The following is a 16,383-nucleotide window of genomic DNA, read 5'->3' on the forward strand; positions in this document are numbered from 1 at the left end:
AGGTCTCTAGATGTCCATTTTGATTTAGTCTTGTTATGCAAGGTGCTGAGGATAGTGAGAATGCAAAGCTTTGAAACAAATACTGTTTGTATATGGACTGTCATTCTGAAGAACTTGCCTGAAATAACAGCAAGGGTTTCCAAAGTCTGAATTTTCAAACAGCCCTAGAAAATTTGTGTGTCCTGGTAAAACCGGGCTGTGTGATTTAACCAGAAGTGAGCAAAGCTCTGAAAAGCACTAAAAAAAGGCAAGAAGTTACTGAATGATCTGGTCAAAATCCAGCTTCTTTCACAGTCTCTGTAATTATCTGCAAGGATGACTAACTCAACAATATGTGACTGGGCATTCAAAGTGTCCAACTGAACAGCTTAACCACAGTAGTGAGTCCTCCTGTTTTCTCCCCATCAAAAAGAAAGGTCAGAAGTTTAGCAAGCAAGTATGTGTGGAGATGCATCACCTGTTCAGGGACAAAAGATACACTTCTAGGGGTGGCATATTTCTTATGAGCATGGTTTTTTTGCCCAAAATAAACAAATATTAAAGCTGAATCAGAACAGCAATAGGAAAATGAGTAACACACAGGGGGACAGAATTTAAAGCTACTCTTGTGAGAAGACAACACCGCATGAAAACAAAATTTTAAAAAAGCAAACCTGGTCCAGAAGCACATTTCACTTTGGTTAACAGGCACTAGTGAATAACAAGGTTAAAACAGAGAAAAATACATTAAAAAAACCCACCCCCAAAACAATGAAAGAAAAAATTGTTGAAGTGCTGAAAGTGCAGTGACAAAAACCACGAAAAAATTCACTACTACAAAAAGCACTCCAGCTTGTGAGGAAGAGGACAAACAGTAACTTTTGGGCTTGTATGATTCTACACAGGAGGTAAGATGTGGGCTGTCCCCATAGCTATTGATTCTGCAAAGAGCTTCTGTTTCAAGTCCGTGTGGTACTCACGCACCCACTGAGTGAATACATATGCAGGCTAACACTTTGAAGGGCAAAACCCAACTCATGGGTGTCAGAGACATGTATATGGGAATTTATTAAATGACAATTTGTTGAGGGACGATGTTGACACAGCCCCAACAGCTTGTACTGTTTATAAATAAATTAAAACTGGGAGCAGGAAAATGTCCAACCACAAAAACATTACAGATGTTCCTGGTGACAACCAAAAAAACCCCAACACAACCCAACCAAACCCAAACAAAAATAAGCAAAGAAACCAAAATCAAATACAAAAAAACCCCTCAAGAACCCAAAAATTCCCAATTTCTCAAGTGTCTGGATTAGTCAAACTTGGTGCAGAACAGCAACTTCACATGGAATCAGAATGATTTAAAACTATGTATCATTTAGAAAACAGGAAAAAGGGACAATTCTTAACACACCTCTATGTCGCATACGCAGAAAAAAAACCCAAACGAGGCTAAGTACATTTTATGATATAAAAATATCAAGAAACAAACAAAACCCAAACAAATTTGGATTAAGACTACATTTGGCTTGTAACTGCACAACTGAAGCTCTAAGAATTTATTTGCTTGATCAAACGAGATATTATCTGGCTGAGTTTCAAATGCTCAGTCAAATCTCTCTAACAGACCAAAATAACATCAGATGCAACAACAGTCAAATAACAACAACGCAATCAGAGAAGTCGAGTCATATCTTTTCACAGCAGCTGTACTGACTTTTGATAATCTACTAAAAGTACAATTTAACTGTTTGCTCCTGATTGTTTAATCACTTTGAAACATCATGAAAGACAATGCTAAAGACACAAAAATAATGAAAGATTTCAGAAGTTCCACAGGTCTGGGATCTGTACACTCTACAAACCCACTTAACCCAATCTTTTAAACATCCCAACATAAAACTGAAATTGAAATGGTTTAGTGGGTCTTTCAAACATAATTATAGTATTTAAATGGTGCAGGATTAATCTTCCTTCTTATTACTAGTAACACTCTTAGTCTTCAAAATGTTCCCATGAAGTCACACATTTTTGCAGAATCTTTGGAATTTCAGTGAGAACTTGCTTAACAAACAAAAATGATCATAATTAGAACACAATAATGTCAGTCTGAGCTAGATGAAACTTGTTGGAACTGGTAGAGGTGACAAGAAACCCTTTGATCAAAATAACAGTGGTATTTATATTTCCCTTGAGGTAAGAAAGATGAAAAAGCCACAACCAAAACCCTAGGGGATATTCACAAATCTGTCAGGAAACTTAGCTGAAAGATTCAGTCAGGTATCCTTTTAGATGAATTGTGTGCCTTAGTAATCACATTTTATGGCAGGAATAGTCAAAATGATGGATAACACTTCGTATCAGAGGGGTAATTTGCTACATATTTTAACTAATAATTTAAATCAACAAGCATACAGAACAGACTCACCGAAGGGACGTCCAGCATGAGTTCTTCCACAGCTGGTAAGTCTAAGCCTACCCCAGCACTGAGAACTTCAAATATGTATTTATATGAAGCATTAACTTTTGCTCTTCGATTTTCTCTTGCTGCTTCATATTGAGCCTAAAACATTAAACAAGTCTTTCAAGATAAAAATACACAAAGTAATCACAACAATGACCTTCTAACTACTTAACGTGCAACTGATGATGAAATCTACTGTATAGTATTTATGACTACATAAATGGCTTAATCTTTAAAAATACCTAAATTTTAAGAGGCTAACAGAAGAACAAATTATAAAGTATTATTATAAGATGTGAAGTCGAATCTTAGGGTATGTCAAGTAAAAACAAACATTAAGAATAGTACAGCTAGATTTTAAGGTTTTTATGTGACATTAACTGGTTTCATTGTTCACGGTCAAAATTTCCATTTATTAAATGAATACAGAAAGGTTAAAACATCCATTTAAAATAAAGTGTGGGTAAATATTTGCAGGAACTGAGTACAGCTTTGCTCCAATGTAAATTATTCAGTTATCCTGCTTCCTACCTCTGTTACTTTAAAATTTTCAAATATTACAAACATGGAAAAAAAGAGTCACTTTTTCCCAGAAATAGTTTAGTAAAAAGTCTAAACAAAAATAAAATAAATAAATAAATAAATAATTTAAACTAATGATTAATACAAACTGAATTTAATAATCTGAGGAAAGAACCAGAAGCTTATAACCTTTCTTCCTCTGAAACTTTGCACGCTCGGAGCTCCACTAGGGCGGTAAAACCTAGCCAAACTCTGACTTCCAAAAGAACGAGACTCTTGAGAAGAGGAAAGGCTTGCTATTCGTTGAGCAGAGTGAGATGATCTGGCTACATCTTCTCCAGTGGTTGAACCTCTTTTAGTATTTTTTTGTACCCCCGCCATTCTAAAATCTGAAATTTGAAAAAAGAAGATTATATCCATAACAATCCAGACATTTCAAGTCTACCTTTTCCAGAAGACAGTAGCATTGCAAAACTGACTTTCCAGTGAATTAAATATAAATTTAATAGTCTCATCAAGTCGTCTTCCTGTTCTTAAAACTCCAGTCATTTATATACATTTTTATGATAGCTTACAAATGTCAAGGTGAAGATTGAGACATTTTTTAAAAACAATTTTTCATACACGTGTGTTTTGTGGCGTGAATGCCTTTCTATATAACAAATATGTTTTAAAATATAAATAATTTCAGTGCATATCTGATTACTGAGAATTAGAAAATGTTTTGAATACAAATGACTTCTTTAAATTTTAGTTGCTAAGATATATACACAAATTCAGCAACTGAGCTTATAAAAAGACTTACATACATAGAAATTGCTATTCTACTCATTGTACTATTACAATAAGGATCAAGATAACTATCAGGAATTCCTTAGTAGTTCATTTGAGGCCTATGGGCGTCCTACCACTGCTGTAACAGTGTTCCATACTCTCTTAGACACTGTTACATGATTTGGGAAATAAAAGGTCAAAGGTGAAGCTGACATGAAAAGCAACACCTAAAAACCAACACCTGGTAGTACATTACTGTTCCTTATTTCTGTCTATGTAATAGGTGACAAATCAGCTGCTGTTCTATGGCCCTAGGCATGCAATCACTTGCTGCAGAAAATGTTCATCTCTTTCTTGAAGTAAAGATACCACCAAACAACTTTTTGGAAAGCCACAAAAAAAAAAAAAAAAGTGAAATCTAAATTATATTTATTTCTTTTTCTTCATGTTTCTATGACTGGCCTGGTCATCTACAAGATTAGCAGTGGTACTTTCCTCCTTGAGTATTCCATTCAGGTGGATTAGGGTTGGATATTAATTTCCTTGCCTTTTAACTTGTTGATTTTTAGCTGATACTTTCCCCTAAAGCACAACATGAGAGAGTTAGGGTTCTCACAGCTTTCTTTAAACAACCTACAAAGACTGTATCGTATCCTGGCATCGTCCCTTGCTCTCCAAAATCAGTACTCAAGATACCTGGCGGCTCAGGTGAGATTCTCACACTTTTCAAAAAACCTGTATGAACTCCAGCTGCCCACCCCTCCCGGCTGGAACAACAAACATGCTTCTGTGTCAAAAACGCCTTTCCTTCCCTTCAGGATGCCCCAAATTTTCTCTACGGGACCTGTTCATTCAAGGAAAGCAGGTCTGGCTTCCAGCATGCATCATCTTAGGAGGGTTGAGGGAGGACGAGGTGAGAGAGGGAAGCAGGAGAGGATTCCCAAGCGCTCAGCATTGGGAGTACAGCCTTTTGGCTCTCTTCAGAAAAGCAGAGGTGCCTTAGCCTATCCTTTAGCTTTGGCAGCGAGATACAGGCGAAGAGCCTCACCGACCCGACCGGAGCGGCGTCTCCTCACAGGGCGGGGAGCGGGGCGCGGCCCCTCGGCAGCGCAGCGCCCGCCGGCTCTCCCCGGAGAGGGCGGTCCAGCGCCCGCCGTGGGCAGAATCGTCCCGGTCCGCCGGAGGGGCCCGGGGCAGGGGCCGGCACCGGGAGCCCGCAACCGCTGCGGGGCGGGCTCGGGGCGGGCTCGGGGCGGCGGCTCCAACGCCCGCCCGGGAGCCGCGGGCGCGGGGCTCGGACGGCGCTGCGGGCACCTGCTCGCCCTGCTCGCTCGGCCCGCCCTGCTCGCCCTGCCCGCTCTGCCCGCCCTGCCCGCTCTGCTCGCTCTGCCCGCTCTGCCCGCCCTGCCCGCTCTGCCCGCTCTGCTCGTGCGTCCGGCGGCCGCGCGCACGGCCGGCCAAAATCCGACCCCCAGAATCCCAACAGTCATTCCACCGGAAAGATCGCGTGTACCTGGGAACCGCTTGCCCGCGCGGTTGGTGTGGTTAAATGAGCCTGTGGAAGTTACTTGAGTCACTCAGACTGAGCGCTGCGCTGAGAACGTGCTTTCCTCGCGATTATAAAATGTGTCGGGGTTTTTTTTGGTTTTGTGTTTTGTTTGGTTTTTTTTTTTTTTTTTTGCTCCACAGAGTATTCATTCCTGGTTTTCATTCTCCATTTTTGAAAGAAATATTGTCAAGAAAATTAATCCACAAACAGCAGAGGTTTATGGTCAAAAAGGAGACAGAGGAGTCCTGTAACTTTTCTCGAATAAAGGGAGAGGTCATGGGCATTTCCCATGGGGTCTCTCAAATTGTTAGGAGGACGCAGCGTCCTTCTTATCCTAATTTCCCGGCCGCGTTTCCCTCTCTCTTTCCCCATTGGCTGAGGTACTTGAGAGGTACAGACTTCCCGAATTGCTTAATACAAACCCATTTCTAATGTGTACTCCTTCCTTATTCTTCTCCTTGCATTTCTGTTCTTTTTCTCTAAATCCAGGGATTAGCAGTCTTCAGTGAGTAACAGTCTGTGTCAATTTAGTCGAATTCCTATGGAATTTATGGTTCCTCCCATTGCTTCTTTCACCTGTCAGTATCTGGCTTATCTACCATCAGGCCCACAGTTTGTTTGTAAAGACACCTCCTCAATCCTTTCAATATTACCCTTCACTCTTAGGCCTGAAATGATATTTTTGTACTAAAGGCCAGTGCATAACTCTGACAGGTGAAGAAACAACTGAGAGGGGGCCTCATCAATGTGTATAAATATCTAAAGGGGGGCTAGGGGGTGTGCCAAGATGATGTTTCCAGGCTCTTCTCTGTGGTGCCAAGCAATAGGACAAAGGATAAAAGGCAGAAATTGATGCAGAGAAGTTCCACCTGAACATGAGGAAGTTCTTACTGTGAGGGTAACTGAGCCCTGAAACAGATTGCCCAGAGAGGTTGTGGAGTGTCCTTCACTGGAAATATTCAAGAACCATCGGAACACAATCCATGTGCTCTGGGATAACACTGCTTGAGCAGGGAGATTGGAACACATCTAATGTGGTCCCTTCCAATTTGCCCAATTCTGTGATTCTGTGACAAATGCTACTTGAAATCTTTTCCCAGTGCCTGGAGGCAAAAGCAGAAATCAACCTCTGTCAACACTAAACCAAGGCTGCCATGAGTATGTTAACAAGGCAAGGCCAGGATTCCCAAACAGCCTGATACTGCCAGGACTTACAGCACCATTCCAGTGGAGCTGGGTTATCAGCTGTGTCTGCTCTGGCACTGGTGTGATACCCTTGGCCTGCCAGTGGCAACTGGAGGGACGCATCGTCAGGTCACTCACTGTAGGGGATCCTCACTGTCATTCCATGCTTCAGCTAAGTAATGCCACAGTCAGGGAACCTCCTTCCCTTTGGTCCTTATGTTGTCCTGAACACAGGCTCGTTACCTGTGCAGCATCAATTCACACACTGAGGAGAGGTATTTCTAGTTTTTATTCTAGTTTGCTCAAAGTAGGGAGATAGGTGGTAACCCACAAAATGCTGGCTCCCCAATCATCAAAATTTTACGGTATTTATACATTTTGACAAACAAAGGCATCAGCATTCATTGGTTACAAATTACATAACTTTGCTATTAATTAGTACTCAACCCCGTATTTGCCAGTTGTATCTCTCGCTTCTTATGCTAATCAGTCCACAGGTGCAGTTCTTCCTTCCGTTTGAGTCTGGGGTCTGTTTGGAGTAGGTGGTCAATGAGTCAGTGGTCGTGATTGTCCATTGCTGGGATTACCTTTTTCCCAGTTACTGCTCAGTTTTGCTGACTTTGTTCCTTGTGGCTCTCATCCAGACAGCCCATTCATCTTGGGACTGTCTTCTCCTTAAAACAGAAGATTAACCAAGCATACAACGTTCATAATGTTGATCATAACTGCCCAGATATAGCTACTGACTAACAGCAAAACAAAAACTGAAAAGTTTGATTCAGATCTTGAGGGGCTCGCTATCACTTACGGAACGAACTGGCAGACCTCTATCTAACCCGCCACCTTCGCCGCACTCCTCCAGCATCCCTGCGACGGAGCGTCCCAGCCGCTGGCGGGGCGGGGAGGGAAGGGCGGGGCGGGGCGGGGCGCAGCGCCGCCTTCCTGCCTCCTCCTCCTCCCCTTCCTCCTCCTCCTCCTCCTCCTCTCGGCCCTCCTGTCCCGACATGGCGGCCCCCGCGGAGCTCAGCGGGCTGACGGACGAGGCAGCCTACGGCGCCTGCTCGGAGCCGGATGCCAGCACCAAGGTGGGCTGGGTGGGGGTGACGGGCGCGCCCCGGGGCTGTGGCGTCTGCTCCGCGGCAGCGCCGGTGCCCGCCCTTCCCCGGTCCCCTCTCCGCGCCTCGCCGGGCGGACGTGCGGTGCATGGGGGCCGGTATGGGGCCGGGCCGGCTCCTGGCGGGGCAGCGAGGGGTGGCCGGGCACGGAGCTGCTCTGACGGCCTGTCCGTCGGGCAGCCCGGCCCGGTTTGGGGGTGGCGGTGGCGGGAGGGGGCGGTCGGGCCGGGCCGGTCCCGGTGAGCCCCTGAAGCCTCCGTGGCGCCCTCGGCCGGGCCCGCGCCTGGTCTGGCTCTGAGCGAGCGCTCCAGGGCGCTTCGGACCGTCCCTGCCAGGGCAGCACCAAAAAATCCGTCAAAACACCCCAAACGTTTTTACTTTTTATTAGGAGAACGTTGTGATTGTATTTTTTGGGGTTTTGTTCCGTTACCTGTGTCAGCTTTTCTACCACTCGTTTTTTATCCACTTGGTCGTTCACAAGCCTGTGGTATATAGTTACCCTTGGGCTTCGAGAAAATGTCCTTACAGAGTTGCAGGCTGCTTTTGCTGCCAAGATATAATCAAGCTTGACAGAAGTTCAATACCTGTGCCTTGAAATAATAAAAATAATGAGCTTAGGAGTCTAGGAGGCTCAATATTGAATATTCGTGTGTCTGTTGTCCTTGTGTGTGAAGTTGTTCATGTATGCTACAGCCCTATAAAAGAATAATAAAGATACCCTTCTTTGATGCCTCTGATAATATATGTTGAGTGATACCACTCATGGGTCTGTTAGTTTTAAACATTACGTTACAAAGACATATTTATTTAACACAAATCTTTATGTGTAGAATTAGGACAAAAGGTTTTATTTATACTTAATGTAGTTCTCTTTTTTATTTCTGAACCTGCTGGGTTTAGGTTCATTACTAACTGGCATCTCTGTTAATACCCATAATTCAATTCTGGCTGATGTATAAAGAATAAACCTTTTTGGTCCACAGGATTTCATGTTTCAGCAGACAATGTTAAGAGTAAAGGATCCTAAGAAGTCATTGGATTTTTATACAAGGGTACTGGGAATGACGTGAGTAGAATTTGCATGCCACAATAAGTTTGGGTTTTTCTCCTGTTCTTCTGAAACGAATTTTTTTTTTTGGATGTAATTACACTAATTGGTCTAAGTACATAAACAATGCTGGCCCATGAGCTGATGCTCAGTTGGACAGTCTGGCAGTAAGCTGCAAATGAACTAATATTGGCCCTGACTAGAAATTTCTTTTTTTCTTAAATAGGTCATTCATTATCAGTGTCTAACTTGCTTACTTCCTCCTCACTGAGCCTGCAGCTAACTGGTAACTTTTATGACTGTGCTTATAATGAGGAGTCATTGTTAAAAATCTTGAAATAAAGTTTTCTGCTAGTTTTCAGAGGTGGCTTATGACTACCTCCAGTCACATGAGAACAGGGGAATAAACGGTGACGACAAGGTCCAAGCTCAGTCTTTTGGAGAAGGCTTTTGGGAGGCAGATGCCCTGCAGTAGCCTAACATGTTTATGCTGAGGCTTTTTGTGCATTCTTGGCATTTGAGTTATTTCAAAACAAAATGCTGTGTTTTTAAACATCTTGAAATGAGTCCAGACTAAAGTAAAATAAATTATTTCCGCTGTAGTGAAAATGTGTGAAAATAAAAATTAAATACCTTGTAAAAATGAAATTAGATTAATTTTGCATGCCTACTTGTTCCAGTTAAATGTCCTACATAAAAACGTATGCCTTGTGTATTTTTAATTGATTAAATTGTCACATCTGAATGGGATTTTATCATTATAAATAGCTACTGAAACTGTAAATATATATCATCTAATGGTATGTTTGCTGTGTTCTTAAACTTTGGTGCCAATGAGCTCCCCAGAATGAGTAAGATTCAAAGTAGATCTTTTTATTCATTGGTGAAATTTTAAAGTGGTTAAAGGTTTTCCTGTGAAAATACAGGCAAGTAGCACAGTGACAACCTCGAGATGCAAGCCGTTTGTACTGACTTTTCTATTCAGTTACTGGTAGTTTGGTTTTTAAACATCTGATTCTTACAAATTTTGTAGGTTTGTAATGGGTTCTGGAGTGTTTTGATAGTTTAAAATGTAGCTATTTTAAGGTGTGGATTACAGAAAAGCAAAAATTCATGGAAATAATTTTTCCATAGGGGAAGCATCTTGGTTTATTTGCAAGCAACCTGACTACCCTTATAAGTTACTATTTCAAAATAACTTTTGCCATTTAGACTGCTTCAAAAATTTGACTTTCCTACTATGAAATTCTCACTCTATTTCCTGGGGTATGAAGATAAAAACGATATCCCGAAAGATAAAGCTGAGAGAACACCTTGGACCTTCTCTAGAAAAGCTACACTTGAACTGACACAGTAAGTATTTATATGAGAGATGACACTTAGCTAACAGTGATTAAACAGTATTGGATAATTGTAAATCTCATTAGATGGAATAAAAATTTTAATCATTACTGTAGATACATCTTTACTGTCATGTAGCCTTACAATGTGTCTGAGGTTGGTTACTTAGAAAGCTTAATCTTCCTCTTCTCAGAGCTCTTTCAAACTGCTAGGTGAACATAAATATGAAATAGTACTTGCTATATTTTATATGCATGCCATCTGTGTCAGTAATTTAGGGAAACCCAATGTGGTTAGACCTTCCTTTCGATGCCCAAAGCATCCTAATAATGGATAACTATTGCTTTTGGAATCTAATCTAAAGGGGTATTAAGTCAAAACAGATGCTTCCTGTAAACAGGACAATTTGGTTAATGCTGCTAATCATTATAATTGTGCAGAAACAATCTCCCAAATGCTGTCTTACTTAACTCCAGGACCTGCTACTCTCATTTGTTGTTCCCCAGTGGTGGGTAGATACACTGACTTGTGCAGCAAAACCTTCTCTCTAATCTCAATGAGACAGGAGTATTTCTGACTCATACAGATGTAGACCCTAAATATTAGTGTAGGAATGTGAACATGACTGGAGTAGCCCCAAGACTGTCCCTGGAGCCCATGACTAGGGAAGGTTTTTGTAGTTTAATGAATGCAGCCAACATCTGAATTCTCTGGTTTCTTAGGAGAAACAACTTACCCTCCCCAAGGAAACTGAACATTTAGGATTTGTTAATTTTGATGCTTTTCTTCAATATGTAATAATTACTTCTTACAGCAACTGGGGCACTGAAAATGATGACAGTCAGTCTTATCACAATGGCAATTCAGATCCCCGAGGATTTGGTAGGTCTTTAGTCTTGTATTTATAGTTTTAAGCTTTGAAATAAAATGTACTAACTCTTGGAAAGAAGGGAACTTGCTTCTCATCCTTTATCTCTCTTCTTTCAACATGTATACTGTGAAAGATGATGAAAATAAATGAACCAATGTGTTTCAGAGTAATGAGCCACAGTTACACTCTTTATCAAGAATCGAATCTTTTGGCAAGCAAACACATTCTAATTGTAACTGCTGAATGAAGAACACCAGTTGTGCTTGTGTATTAGATTATCATGGTGTTTAAACTCATTTACGCTTGGATTTCCACTGTATAATCCACTAGTTACCCCTTTTAAGGTAGAAGGACAATTCCATTTGTCTGTAGCACTGAGGATGTATGTGGCTTGATTTGATATTCTGAGGTCACTGCTGTGAAATAAGTTTCACACTCGGTCCAGCCACTTGACATTTAAAGCTCCTGAATTGATTCTTAAGCTCAGGCCTTGCATAGCACTAGTGTCAGTCTCTGCAAAAACATCATTAATGATAAACTCCCCGTGCTGTTAAACAGAGCAAATAAAACAAAATCCTGTTATGGAGCTGTGCTTCAAGGAAGAAAATACAGATAAAACAGTTTGATTGAAAATCTTATTTTTCCTACCCTAAATAATGTTCTTGTGTAAACAACATAAGATACTTTAACATTCATATTTAAAAGGCATTATCAAAAGACAACTCCTTGAAGAAGAATGTTAATACCCAAAATGCTCTTCTGGATTTTTTTCTTAAATATAGTCATATCTCATGTGAACTGCAGCATCAAATACCGAGCAAACTTTTTCCACAGAACACCCAGCAATACTTACAATGTACTTCACTCTTTTTACTTTCTTGCACAGGACACATTGGAATTGCTGTTCCTGATGTCTATAAAGCTTGTAAGAGGTTTGAAGAACTAGGAGTGAAATTTGTGAAGAAACCAGATGATGGTAAGTCTTGTTCAGAAATGGAAGTAAATTTTTTTTCTTTGGTTTTAATATATTCTATCTAGTAGATCTTCCTGCAAAGCTGGGTAATGTGTTTCTAGGAGTTGCCACTGCTTAGAGGTTTCTAGAACCAGTTATCCCTGCACTCCCTTATAGAGTGGGCAAAGCTGGCAATAGATCCATCCCAGTAAAAATAATGCATCAGTCTGCTGTGTGCCTTCTGTATGCAGCCTGACCTTCAGTAAAATTCACGTGCTCTGTTGATGTCATAGGTTACATGTCATGTATACTGCTGCTTGGAGTTGTTACAGCATTTACTGTAACATGGATCAAATTCACATGGCACATGTGCTTGGCTCTTGTATGAAAATGAGTCAGAAAACAAAATTGTTCCCACCCATTAAAACTGAGTCATTCTTGACTTTTCTGGTTATTTTTATGTAAATCCACCTAACACCTACTATACAACCTACTGTTATTATATTTTTAACTGTTCTGTCAGCTTTGGTAGAAATAACCTCATTAGTCTGTATCATAATTGACTTGCATAATGTATAGCACAAATGTCTAGAGAGTATGTAAGCAAAGAATGTCTATGTGAAAATATCCCAAAATGCAGGAGTGGTGAGAAGTCTTGCATTTTTCAACTGGATTCTCTTTCATGAAAAGACCTCATGAGATTTTTAGGACTGAGGCATTCAAAAACAAACATGTAATACTAGTAATTGAAAAGAGATTTAAGTGATTTTCATCTTATTCACTGTGTTCTCAGCTGAAGCAAAATAAATATAGCTGAAAGCTTAACTTGATTTCTTGAATTAAGAATAGATCTTGGTATTTCTAGTGTTTTAGAGTTTCTGAGCCTTTTTAAATTTGTCTATTTGTTAAACCTTGAGAGGCTTGAAATGAGAGTTGCTGACTTAGAGCTGTGCAGTGATAGGAACGAAAGTACATAGAAGAACAACCTTAGACTCTACATTGAGAGAATCACGGGAAAGAACTCCTGAAGCAAACAAAGGGTAGGGGCAGAGCAAAAGCTCTTCTTTAAAATTCAGAAACAAAATTGATGTGGCAGATGCCAAGGAGGAGAAAGTTTTGGGCTTCACGTTTGCAGAGCAGGCTGGGAGATCCAGTGTGGAGTTTATTTTCCTACCTTACTGATCAAACATGTATTCTCTCAGTTGTTTTTGTGACTAGAATATTTTAAGAGCTAGGCTGGTTCTATTACAGTGAATAACTTAATAGAGCAAGTATAACTGTGTGTGGTTAACACTTTCAAGATAACATGTTAAGCTGTGCTATCCTGATCTACTGTTGAAAACAACTTTTAGGGACCCTGTTTTAATGAATAGTATTTTTTTCCAACAGTAAAACTTAAAGCAATCCTGTCCTGCATTTCTCTACATTATGAAGTGATGCAAAATATACTGCAAACCACATCAGGGGTAAAAATGTTACGGTGAAATTTCAGTGTGGAGTCAGGAATGATGGGAGATGAACAGGGCAGAGGAACACAGGATCTTATACCAGCAAATCCAGTTCAATAAAATATGTCAAAACCTCTCCAAAGCAGAAAAATATTTTTCTGAATTTTAAGGATGAACAGGGGCATATGCAAAAACCTTAAATCAACAAAAGATGGAATTCCAAAGTGTCTTTTAACTACTGCTTTGTTGAGAGTAGGATCAACAGTTTTGCATACAAAAATCTAATGCTGATTAAAAACTAATGTGGATGTGTTTAGAATTATCTGTCTAAATTTGAACTAATTCTCATGCAAAAGGAAAAAAGGAAAAATATTTTTCAAAGTAGTCATATTTGACATTAAGAACCAGTCATGTAGTCTTAACTTTTATCTTTTCTTTTTTTTTTTTTCCCCTAATAGGTAAAATGAAAGGACTTGCATTTGTTCAGGATCCTGATGGCTACTGGATTGAAATTTTGAATCCCAACCACATGGTGACTCTCACTTAGTTCTAGGGAAGTATACTGTGTAAGAGATGCCCACTTTCAGTCTCCTGGAGAAAATCTGTAACAGTGTTTGTGAAATTTGCTTAATAGAGAGGAATCAGTCATGTTCAGAGTCTCCTTCAAAACTGTCCCCCGGGACCTCACTTGGATTCCTTTTTTCTTGTCCTGTGATGCCACTGCAAATTGTTTCCTGTTAGGAATACTCAATCATTTTCTGGAAGAGCACTTACACAGATTCTCCGCTTGAACATTCATTCTGTTAATATTTCAATAAACACTGTCCAAAGATACATGACTAGAAACTCACTGCATCTCATACTGATTAGATTTAAACTAACCAACAACAAATCCTATGTTACTACTGATGAGCATCAATGAGGAGGAAAAAATAAATTAATTTAGAGTATTTTTTTATGAAGTCAAAAGATCCTGAAGACTTCATGTCCTATCTTGTAAACTAGAAAATAAAACATCAGACTGACTTTGACTTGAGTAGTAGCATGCTTATAAAGTCATAATCTTGCTTACATTATTCCAGCCAACTCTTTTAAGGAGCAGCCTTAAACAGTCTTGCAACAAGAAATTCTGTAATTAAAATAAATCTGCCCAGCAGAAAGAATTCAGTCTTTCAGCTCAGCTCCTAACTGCTGACTGACAGCCACGAGAAGAGGTCTCACAGTTGCTAACTCACAGTGACCCTTCTTAACACTAGGAAGAACTTGTCCATAATTTTTGTTTCAACAAAAGCCTGGGGCTATATTTGACTTAAATGCTCTGTATATTCTGCCTTAGGAATTTAATGAAAAAGAGTATCTGAAAGAACAGTTTCCTACTACTAGACATTTGCTCTGCCCTCCCAAAACAACCAATGGTACATACCTGCAAACAGCAGGAAAACATGTAGCATTTACATGTGTTACTCAAATTACTTGATTTTATGCAGTTTCACATGTTATAAACAGTGTAAATGATGAGAAGTTTTGAAATTCTTTTTTTCTTCCAACAAGGAAAGAAAAACCCTCTGCCTTGCCTGACTCTGGTTTGAGTAGCACTTAACTTCTTCAGCTATGTGGCTATCAAATAATGTATAGTGTAACCAAAGGCTAACAAACAGTGTAATGGCATTGCAGTTCCCTTCTCAATAAAGCATTGGTGAAAACTACATAAAATTTGAAAGGACTATGACGTGTTGCTTTGCTCATTGTTGAATTCTAGATGACTGAAAGGATCGCTGTTGTGCTCTGAGGATTCTTTTTTGAATCATTGTACTCACCAGTGAAATTTCCAGTGGTCCTTTCCTGTGGACTCTTCTGAGACCTCCGTAGTCCACCTGTCTCCTGGATAGTGTTGGGAACCCAATCCATCGCCCAGTACTACCCAGCAGGGAGCTGATCACCTAAAAACTGGGTGAGGCACGCCTCCAGGACCTCTTGCAGTGTGCTGGCCCCAGACCGTGGAAGGACCCTGGACGAGCCGCCATCTGAGTGGGAAAACCATGCTATGGAAAGCCAGTGTCCATAAAGGAGACAGAGGAGTCCTGCAACTTTATTCGAATAAAGGGGGAGAGTCCACTGGGGCACACACCCTCAGCGTTTTCTTTCTCGAGGTTTTGGAGGACACAGCCACCCTCTATAAATTCATGTTGCCCTCCTCCTTTCCCCATTGGCCGAGGTACTAGGAAGGTACAGCCTTCCCAAACTGCCTACCACATAATTCCCCCTTAAACATGTCATTTTCCCCCAAAGTTTCAGGAGTCAAACTGTCTGGGCTCTATAATAAACCTGTGGCTTGAAGTTGGTAGAGACATTAAGAACTATTTCAAAGATACACCCATACCCCCACCCACTGAATTGTTTGGAAAGACATTAGCACACATCTTTCCTGTTATGTTGTCCAGGGGATAACTACATTAGTAGGAGCAGGCTATACTAAAGCTTGTCTGCTTAGTAATCAAATAAAACTCACGCCAAGTATGTTGGCTAATCTTGTAGTGACCCATGGATTTTTAGGTGCTTGACAAAGTGTAGACATGATTGATTATGAGGTAATAAAGACGAAAGTAGTAAAAAACCACTGGCATCTACAAACTAGTTGCAGCAGTATCACGAAGTGGGCACGGTATGGGGTTTTTTGAAAAAAAAGTTACTGCTGCTTGTCATACTGACAACCAATTTAAACCAGTATTTGCAGATACAAAATCCAAGAATAAACTACTGAAGAAAAAACACTTAATGATAAGTCTTTTAACCTGCAACAATATTAAAATATTTTAGACGTAGAAAAACTTTTTAAATTATTTCATGTTTTCACTGTTACAGAGCACTATTTTTACTTCTTCCAAGGAAGACTTATTTCCTGCTAAATAAAGCATGGAATTAAATAGCGGGTAGAGTGCTTTGCCTCTCGGAGGGTTAAATTTAGCTTCATGCAGTGCAGCAGAAGTCAATCCTATGGTCACGTAGCGACAGGCCCACATTCCCCGTTCCCGCTGGGAGAGGCTCTCCTGACGCAGGACAGCAGGACACACACCGAAGGGCAGGAGGTACGCACGCTGTTACCAAGGAAACAGGGATTTTGAATGTAGCCGC

The 16,383-nt window shown here is 40.5% G+C and overlaps 2 protein-coding genes across 2 annotated transcripts in view; one reads left to right on the plus strand and one right to left on the minus strand.

The window, feature by feature from the left end:
• Positions 1 to 4,940, minus strand: part of DNAH8 (dynein axonemal heavy chain 8) — a 123,289-nt gene extending 118,349 nt beyond the window's left edge. The window contains exons 1-3 of the mRNA XM_042022936.1: positions 4,795 to 4,940; positions 3,158 to 3,357; positions 2,411 to 2,545 (exon numbers count right to left, since the gene is read on the minus strand). Coding sequence (XP_041878870.1) covers positions 2,411 to 2,545; positions 3,158 to 3,349 — 327 coding nt within the window. The 5' untranslated portion in view covers positions 3,350 to 3,357; positions 4,795 to 4,940. The remainder of the gene's footprint in view (positions 1 to 2,410; positions 2,546 to 3,157; positions 3,358 to 4,794) is intronic.
• Positions 4,941 to 7,391: 2,451 nt separating this feature from the next.
• On the plus strand, positions 7,392 to 14,975 carry GLO1 (glyoxalase I). Its single transcript, XM_042022938.1, has 6 exons — positions 7,392 to 7,561; positions 8,575 to 8,657; positions 9,852 to 9,992; positions 10,795 to 10,862; positions 11,738 to 11,827; positions 13,710 to 14,975. Exons 1-6 carry the CDS (start codon positions 7,481 to 7,483, stop codon positions 13,796 to 13,798), a joined length of 552 nt encoding a protein of 183 aa, XP_041878872.1. The 5' UTR covers positions 7,392 to 7,480; the 3' UTR covers positions 13,799 to 14,975.
• Positions 14,976 to 16,383: the final 1,408 nt, after the last annotated feature.

The sequence above is a fragment of the Corvus kubaryi genome, unplaced genomic scaffold, assembly GCF_017639235.1.
Source record: "Corvus kubaryi isolate FWS band 111438036 unplaced genomic scaffold, C.kubaryi_AGA036_p1.0 37232, whole genome shotgun sequence".
Classification (NCBI taxonomy): Eukaryota; Metazoa; Chordata; class Aves; order Passeriformes; family Corvidae; genus Corvus; species Corvus kubaryi.

Excerpts from the sequence above, each read along its gene's own strand:
- GLO1 (XM_042022938.1), top strand. The coding sequence starts at position 7,481 with ATGGCGGCCCCCGCGGAGCTCAGCGGGCTGACGGACGAGGCAGCCTAC. Across the intron at positions 7,562-8,574 it reads AGCCGGATGCCAGCACCAAG|GATTTCATGTTTCAGCAGAC; the intron begins GTGGGCTGGGTG and ends TTTGGTCCACAG. Across the intron at positions 9,993-10,794 it reads GCTACACTTGAACTGACACA|CAACTGGGGCACTGAAAATG; the intron begins GTAAGTATTTAT and ends TACTTCTTACAG.